General features: G+C 39.4%; 1 protein-coding gene across 1 annotated transcript in view; it reads left to right on the top strand.

The window, feature by feature from the left end:
• Nucleotides 1-6,225, top strand: part of ABHD10 (abhydrolase domain containing 10) — an 8,387-nt gene extending 2,162 nt beyond the window's left edge. Inside the window, exons 3-6 of the mRNA XM_031555317.1 lie at nt 17-213; nt 975-1,086; nt 2,014-2,151; nt 2,619-6,225. Coding sequence (XP_031411177.1) covers nt 17-213; nt 975-1,086; nt 2,014-2,151; nt 2,619-2,960 — 789 coding nt within the window. The 3' untranslated portion in view covers nt 2,961-6,225. The remainder of the gene's footprint in view (nt 1-16; nt 214-974; nt 1,087-2,013; nt 2,152-2,618) is intronic.
• The last annotated feature ends 1,971 nt before the right edge of the window (nt 6,226-8,196 follow it).

An 8,196-nucleotide genomic window follows, 5' to 3' on the forward strand; every position in this document is an offset into this window, starting at 1 on the left:
TGGTGGTACTTCATAGCTCTCCTTATTAGTTTGCAGGTGGAAATCATCAGTCAGTTTTCTTACTCGACCAGATCGACCAAATCTAGCCTACCGTAAGCTGAAAGGACGGAATCCAGGGGTTATTTTCCTTCCAGGCTTGCGGTCAAATATGAATGGTCAGAAAGCAACTGCCCTTGAAGACTTCTGCAGCTGTCTAGGTCACGCTTTTGTCAGGTATGTAGAAGTGTTGTTCTTGAGAATATGAGATAGGTATCATACATAGACTTGGGTGTTTGATTTGAGGTGCATGCTGTGCTGTATGCAAGCTAATAAGCGTCTCTCTTGCATTTCAGACATAGAATTTCTATCTGTTGAGGGGCTGAAGTAGATCAGGACAATGTATTTTGAAATAAATGTATCTAAATTTCTGTGGTCTAGCCAGCGTTGCATGTTAAAGCTAAGGCACAACAAAGAAAAAAAAAAGAGAACACTTAGAAATGTTAGTTTTAGAATGTGAAATACTATTTTTTTTTCTAAATTATGTCTGTAAGCATGGTTTTTAACTGCTGAATTGTACTGAGCTGTATCCCATGCCTTCTGTGGTTGTAGAGAGACATGCACGTGCTTGGTAATATGTTTTGAGTATTCCGGCTGAATGCTGAGCTTTGTGAGCCTTCCTGATTGCATATAGCATTTAGAAGAGCTTTCACACTTGTAAAGGGCCTCAAATATTGAAGTATGTTGTTTTTCAGTTGTAAAGGAATTTGTCAAATTCCTTGTTTGGGAAATACCCTGATAAATTTGGATATGGCTACATAAAATGCAACTGTTTGATCATATGTGTATAAACCACGTAGTGATGTGTGGGACCAAGAAAGAAAATATTCAGTGCAGTATATTGTCCTCTGCTTAATTTGTGTTAAACAGTACTGCTTAGTTTTAGTTCCTGTGTTGTTGTAGGTAGATACCACAACTTTTCATGATCGTTTTTTCAGATTTGATTATACAGGATGTGGAAGTTCACAGGGGAACTTTGAGGAGTGTACGATTGGGAAATGGAGAAAAGATGTTCTGTCTGTACTGGATGAACTTACAGATGGACCGCAGGTTGTATTTCATTCTTAAACATAGAACATGTTTTTTCCTCAAGATGGAATATTGTACAATCAAAAATATACTGCAGTAGGTCCTGCGTAGAGTAGCTTCTGTTTAATAGCTTGCACCTGGTAGTTGTCAAGCAGATCCATTTGAAATGACATTATTTGTAGGGCTTCTTTTGCAAACAAATGGATCACAACTTTATGAAGGTATGGGTTGGCAGGGGAGGGTTCAGTGGAGCAGAGCTGTCACTGGCACTGGGTTACATCAGCCCTGGCCTGGTCCCGAAAGGTTTGGGAAAGGCTTGTGGAGGAGGTTCCATCTAAAGAGGGACAAGGAGCTCCTCGTGGAAGCTCTCCTCATGGAAGAGTGAGGCTTTGTTCCACTGCTGATGTATTTATTGAGGGATTTGCAGAAATGTTGAGAGTTAAGATGTTCTATATGATAAAATAGCTTTAAAAAAAAAAAAGAGCAGAAACAATGTTTGGCTTCTTCATTTACTTTTGAAATGAGTGTGAGAAAGTCAGTCTGTATCCCATAAAAACCTAGTAATGTATTTAAAAATCATTTTATATTCTGAGTTGCTTTTGCTGACCTCTGTCACTGCACAGAGCCTTTGTGATGTGCATTTATTTTAAGAAGGGAAAAAAATACGCATGCGATACTGAATTGCTTCAACTCTCATTTTGTTTACAGTGTTTCAGTCTCAGAGACCAATAATCAGCCATGTCAAATAAAAAGAATAATAACATTCCAGATTCTGTGGTGCTTACTCAGGCAAAATTTCCACTGGAGGTGACAGCAGTTCTGCCTGGGTAAGGACAGCAGGTTTATGTCCAAGGTTTAAGTAGTTAAATGAGATGAAAGCCAACGCTTTGTAAAAAGAAAATACAAGCTGTTTCCTATAAAATAACATCTGATTTCTTCTCTTTTAAGATTCTAGTGGGCTCCAGCTTAGGAGGATGGCTGATGCTTCATGCTGCAATAGCACGCCCAGATAAAGTAGCTGCTCTAGTTGGAGTAGCTGTAGCAGCAGACCATCTTGTGACAGCCTTTAAGAGGCTTCCCATTGAGGTAAAGTTGGTCGTTGTCTGTTGTGCAGTCAAAAAATTTGTCAAGCTAAATGTAAATGCTTGAAAAAAAATCTGTTGTTCAAGCTGTACTTTCCCTTCAAGTCTTCCAGTATTTTTTCTGTGTTTGTGGTGGAGGTAAGCAGAAAATTTATGATAATCAAAGGGTCTGCAAAATACGGTGCTTCTAGTATGATGCTGGTATGAACCTATCCTGTGTTTATGTTACTGTGACATACAGGATGTGAAGTCAGATCCCTGTTGTTCAACAGTCTATTAGATTTCAGTGTTGAAATACCTTATATCTGCATTAAAATTGGGTTGAATCCTATTCAGCTTACTGTATATAAGTTGAATAGGATTGTGCTTTCAAGGGCCAAAGTTTTAGTGTGTTTAGAACAAGAATAAATTGAAACATTCTAAAATAAACCCACTGTAACATCTGTCTTTTATACTTTGCACTTTTTATAGGTACAAAAAGAAATAGAAGAGAAAGGTGAGTGGAAGTTTCCAACAAAGTATAACGAGGAAGGATATTACTCCTTGACCTACGACTTCATTAGAGAAGCAGAAAATCACTGTCTGCTAAATAGCCCTATCCCTATAATGTGTCCCATCCGTCTTATTCATGGCATGAAGGATGGTGACGTCCCTTGGCAGATCTCTATGCAAGTTGCTGATCGTGTTCTGAGCAAAGATGTGGATGTTATCCTCCGCAAAGGTGGCCAACATCGAATGAGTGAGAAGGAAGACACAAAACTTCTTGTGAATACCGTCGATGATTTAATTGACAAGTTGGCAACGCTAACATAATCTGCAGAGTAGCATGAATAGATGAAGCCTACGCCTGACTCTTTTCCATCAGTAGCAGAAACCCTGTTCTCACTGAGATTATTCTAGTGGCGTGACTATCGCAGTAGGAACAGAGCTCTATCTGCTGTTTCCTTACCTCTGTTTTGTAAATATAGATTTTTTTTTTTTAATGCTGCATTTGTACAGATAGACCAAAATGTAAGGAAGTGCTGCTGCTGGGTGTAGAACCTCTGCTTTATCTCTTAAATCTTTTTTTTTTCATGAGCTTCTTACCCTTTTGTACTGAAATGCTCATTCAGTTTTGTTACTGTTGACCTTGTACAGTACAAGTTCAATTTCCCATGTTTTTGATACTGTTTCACTACAGTTGTTTTCCTATAATGTTGTTGTATTTAACCCATCTGTGCAAGGCAATGCACAATTTAAGTATTTTCTGAAATTACTGATATTAGAAATGGTGAACAGTATGAAGTAAACAGACTCTTCATCACCGATGGTAGTGTTCTTAAGCAGTATTTATGTTCTAAAATGAAGGGCATACCCTGATGGTGTGCTTGGGGTGATGAATAAGGAGTAAGTTAATGTGAGACTTCCTTATAGTTTATGAAGACTAAGCTTAACAAAGATGCATGCCCCCACTGCTGTTGCAGAGGCTTTAAGAGCTTAAGGACACACAGCCTCAAAGTACAGGTAGAACCTTTTTATATATGCTCATCAGAAGTACTTATCTCTTCATGCCTTTCATAAAAAATAATTTATGGGACTACTGTTAAGGGAATAATACATCATCTTGGTGTTAAGTCAGCAGTTTCACATCTTCCTTAAGTTTTGAAGCTTTACAACCTCTTGAAGACATACTTCTGAGAAAAATGAACAAAGACAACATATGCAAATTGCTCAGCCCTTTCCATTCCTGAAGGCTCAGTGTGTTTATGTATTGTTGAACACTTGCCGTCTATGTGTAGTCATGGGACTGTTGCACATAATAAAACCTGAAAAGTTTTGTGAATTATAAAGACATAGGGAAATCAGAATTAAGTTAATTAAAAACTTTACCCATGATAATTTCTGTCACATCTTTTGGATTGCTTTGTGTCAAGAAAAAGTTGACAAAGGTGCAGTGCAGGATCAGGAATAGTTAATGTCAATTAAGGCTTAAAATTAGCAATTATGATAGATGCCTTTTAGGGTTTTTTTTTTGTTTGGTTTTTAATTGAAGCTCACGCCTATAAACATTCAGTTCAACTGTAGTAGTTCAGACAGGGAAATGTCTTTATATGTGTGCATAATCTGGAGCTGTGAACTCTCTTGAAAGAATCACACTGTATTCTTCCAAAGCTTCACCATAGTGTTTATTTAATTATTCATATTTCATGGGTAAGGTCATCTTGTTGCAGTGCCTTTGAGCAAGATAGTGGAAAACAGATGTGAGGGTAGCAGTTGTGTAGTGGTTTAGAGAGTGTCTTTTTTGTCTCCTCACTGTTCTAACAGCATTTAGGTGAGAGAAGGCAGGTGAGCATAGTTGTTGAGGATACAAAACTGCAGCATCAGTTGCCTTAATGTCAGCATTACCAAAGGGTCATGATAGGGGTATTTTTGTGCTAGTTGTTTGGTAGAGCTGTCTGTTTCCCTTCTCTCCTTGCTAAATGGTGGTTAGTGATAGCATTTACATCACAGTTACAGCCTTCACTTGTTATATATGGTGTAAGTGCAAAGTCAGGTTGTACTTCCTTAGTAGAGATAGTATTCCAGACAGTGCATTGAGATTCAGTGAATACTAGGGCCCCTCTCGGTTCTCCCTTGCCACTTTATTAATTCAGTATGTATTCCCGTAAATATGAAGAGGCAGACTTTTTGTAGGCAGATGTGTTTTCCTCTAAATTTACCACTGTAGCTCTGTTCTCATTGCAGGCACAGCATTTTCCTTGTGTTCATGCTGGAAACTGCCAGCATTTTGATCACTGCCAGCTTGTGTTCAGATGCCAGGAAGAAGGGATAGATGATAACCAATAGGCTCCAAAATGTTCTCTGTTACCATGCTGATGTTGTCAAAGCTGTGCTGCTAATTGCAATAACAGAAAGTCCAAAGGAAAACAACACTATGGCACAGCTTTCTCAATGCTGGGTCACTCCTGAAACCAGAGATTTACATCGTACTGATGGCCAGCTCGTGACCTCTCAGGAAATCTTACAATCTTGAGTAATGAAATATTTGTATGTTAGAGTGTTGTCGGTTTATTTTCTATACTATATTTGTCCCCAGAATTACTGCATGTGGCATCTCCTCCATCTTTGCCAGTAGATGTCTGGATAATGAATCGTTTTCAATGTTAGTTGTGTTTAAAAATAAGTATAATAAGTAAAAAAATAAGTATAAATAAACTTCTGTGGAAATAACTATTAAACTAGGATACCACATGTTTGGAAAGAGGTACAAATTATTAGAATTTTTTGTAATGAATTGTTAGCCTCTATTTGTTTTTTGCATACATCTAATTTGCTGCCAAGTATAAAGTGTATTTTATGAATATGTAACATGCACATTTAAACAGTCTTTTATGTTTTCTGATTTACCAGTATAAGCAGCTCTATCTTGTGGCTCGTGGAGGATTGTTTTTTTTCTGAGTACCTTAATCTATCCTTAGTTATTTTTGCTAGTACTCGTAATTTAAGTTGTTAGCGTCTTCGTTATCCTTCACTTTTGGCAGGTCTGAAAATGACTTCTGGGCTCATCTGTCACGAAGTGTAGTACACACACAGTGTAGTACAGATGTTGGGAGTGATATTGCTGCCATGTGGAACGTGGAAGCTCTGGATGCAAACAGAGCAACTCAGCATATTCTCTTGATGATTTTGATCAAACCACCTGGGGTATTTTTCTTCTGTGCAAAGCTTAGCATACAGATCGTCAACTCCTGCCAAGGAATCAAATTTCATGAATAAGTAACAAAAAGCCTATATAGCAAGTCACAGAAGCTTGATTACCATATAATACCAAAGAAGCAAGTGCTAGATGTCACCAAAAGAAACAGAAGCATTAACCACCTGACTTCAATTGTCTCTGTCCTTATTGATGTTTTTGTATCCAATTTGCTGCAAAAATCTGTGGAACCACTTGAATCGTGAAACACAGGTGATTCTTCTTTCTGAAGGGAGGGAAATGGTGGATTCTTTTGCATATGTGTGTGATTAAGCTCTGCAGTAGACCACTATGTACTGAAAAAGTCTAAAAAGCATATTAAACTGGTTTCCTATCAAGCAAGAACTCTTAGCCTCTGAATAGTGAGCTGTGATAATGTAACTTTTTATACATCAATTTTTATCTTGTCTTGTATTCCAGTTGTTCTGCACCTTCTGTTGTTTGGCTTTGTAGTACATGCAGCAGCCTTTTTTTCTTTCTCAATTGAATTCCGTGGTATGAAATGTACCATATAGCTTCAGTGTAGGCAGTTTATTTTCTCTTGCACAAACACTGAGTGCAAAAACATCCTAGCTGGACAGGCCTGAGAGGAACTGCCTCCTGCTGCTTCTTTCTTATGTTAATTTTGATTACATGCTTTCCCTTGGACATGCTTACTCTATGGAACAAAGAAATTTACGGTACACTGCTTTTCATATCAAGTAAAAATATGCTATAGAGAAGAAACTTTCAACTAGTGATGTTCACAGCTGCTCTCATGTTTTAGTGCTGTAGTTGTACTGCAGTACACAGTTAAAGCATTTTCTGAACGAGTGCAAGAGCAGAAGGAAAGCTGCCTTGGGGAATACTAAGATGTGAAATTCATTGTTAACTATTACTCAGTTGTGCTGTTAGAAAGAGGTCTGCCTTTCACTTCAGAATTATTTATTAAAAAAAAAGTAAACAATTGTGTTAAAGCTGACCTCATAGGTCAGTTCACCCAGTTTAGATTGACTTTGTTGCTGCAGGATCTCATCTCTCTTCGGTATGTATTTATAGAATCATAGAATTGCTCAGGTTGAAAAAGCTCATAGAGATCACCAAGTCCAACCACAACCAAACCATACTACCCTAACAACCCTCCGCTAAATCATGTCTCTGAGCACCACATCCAAAAGGTTTTTAAACGCATTCAGGGATGGTGACTCAGCCATTTCCCTGGGGAGCCTATTCCAGTGCTTAACAACCCTTTCTGTAAAGAAGGTTTTCCTGATATCCAAGCTAAATTTACCCTGGCACAACTTGAGGCCATTTCCCCTTGTCCTGTCGCCTGTCACCAATAAGAAAAGACCAACCCCACTCTCACTGTAAGCACCTTTCAGGTGCTGGAAGAGAGCAAGGGTCTTCCCTCAGCCTCCTTTTCTCCAGACTAAACAGTCCCAGTTCCTTCAGTCGCTCCTCATGGGGCATATTCTCCAAGCCTTGTTGCCCTTCTTTGGACCTGCTCCAGCACCTCAATGTCCTTTCTGTACTGAGGTGCTCAAAACTGAACACAGTACTTGAGGTGAGGCCTCACCAGTGCCGAGTACAGGGGCAGGATTACTTCCTTAGTCCTGCTCACCACACCATCCCTGATACAAGCCAGGATGCCATTGGCCTTCTTGGCCACCTGGGCACACAGCTGGCTCATATTCAGCTAACTGTTGATCAGTACACCCATTTGCCCGGTACATTTGACAAGAACAATAAAATAAAAAAGTTACTTAGAGCCTTGGACATGTTAAGCATAAATCTAAATTACAGGACTTATAGCAGTCTTGTTGCAGACTTGCCCTTGTACTTCTCTTTCAAGCCCTGCATTTCTATGTTACATGGTCCAGTGCTTCTACTTTATTAAAGAGAAGTGGTTATCCTCTGTATGGTTGGTAACTGTGACTTGTGATCTGCTCATGAGGAGGTAAGGAAAAGGCATGTTCCCAGCCTGCCGCTGCGCCTTGCTTTCTGTTTGGTAAGGACCTCTGGCTAGCTCTGCATTTATATATGAAACAAAAAGCAAAAGACAGCTGCTAAAACTTCCAGTCACTTGGTTCTGGAACAAAAATACAGATTTAAAATGTTTTTGGACTGAGACTTCAGAGGTTGTACTCTTCTTGGGCCTTCTGACCTGCACCAAGAGGTCTGGTTGCCTCCCACAGGGCAACGTGAGAAGGTCAGCTCTGCCTGTTAGCTGGGAGCAGGTGTTGTGTCTGGGCAAAGGTATGCTGGGAGCAGCACGCCTGAGGGCTGAAGGGATGAACGTGGGCCACCCAGGCCTTCTTCCTGTGAGAGCAGTCCCTG

Source organism: Meleagris gallopavo, chromosome 1 (genome assembly GCF_000146605.3).
Source record: "Meleagris gallopavo isolate NT-WF06-2002-E0010 breed Aviagen turkey brand Nicholas breeding stock chromosome 1, Turkey_5.1, whole genome shotgun sequence".
Lineage (NCBI taxonomy): Eukaryota > Metazoa > Chordata > Aves > Galliformes > Phasianidae > Meleagris > Meleagris gallopavo.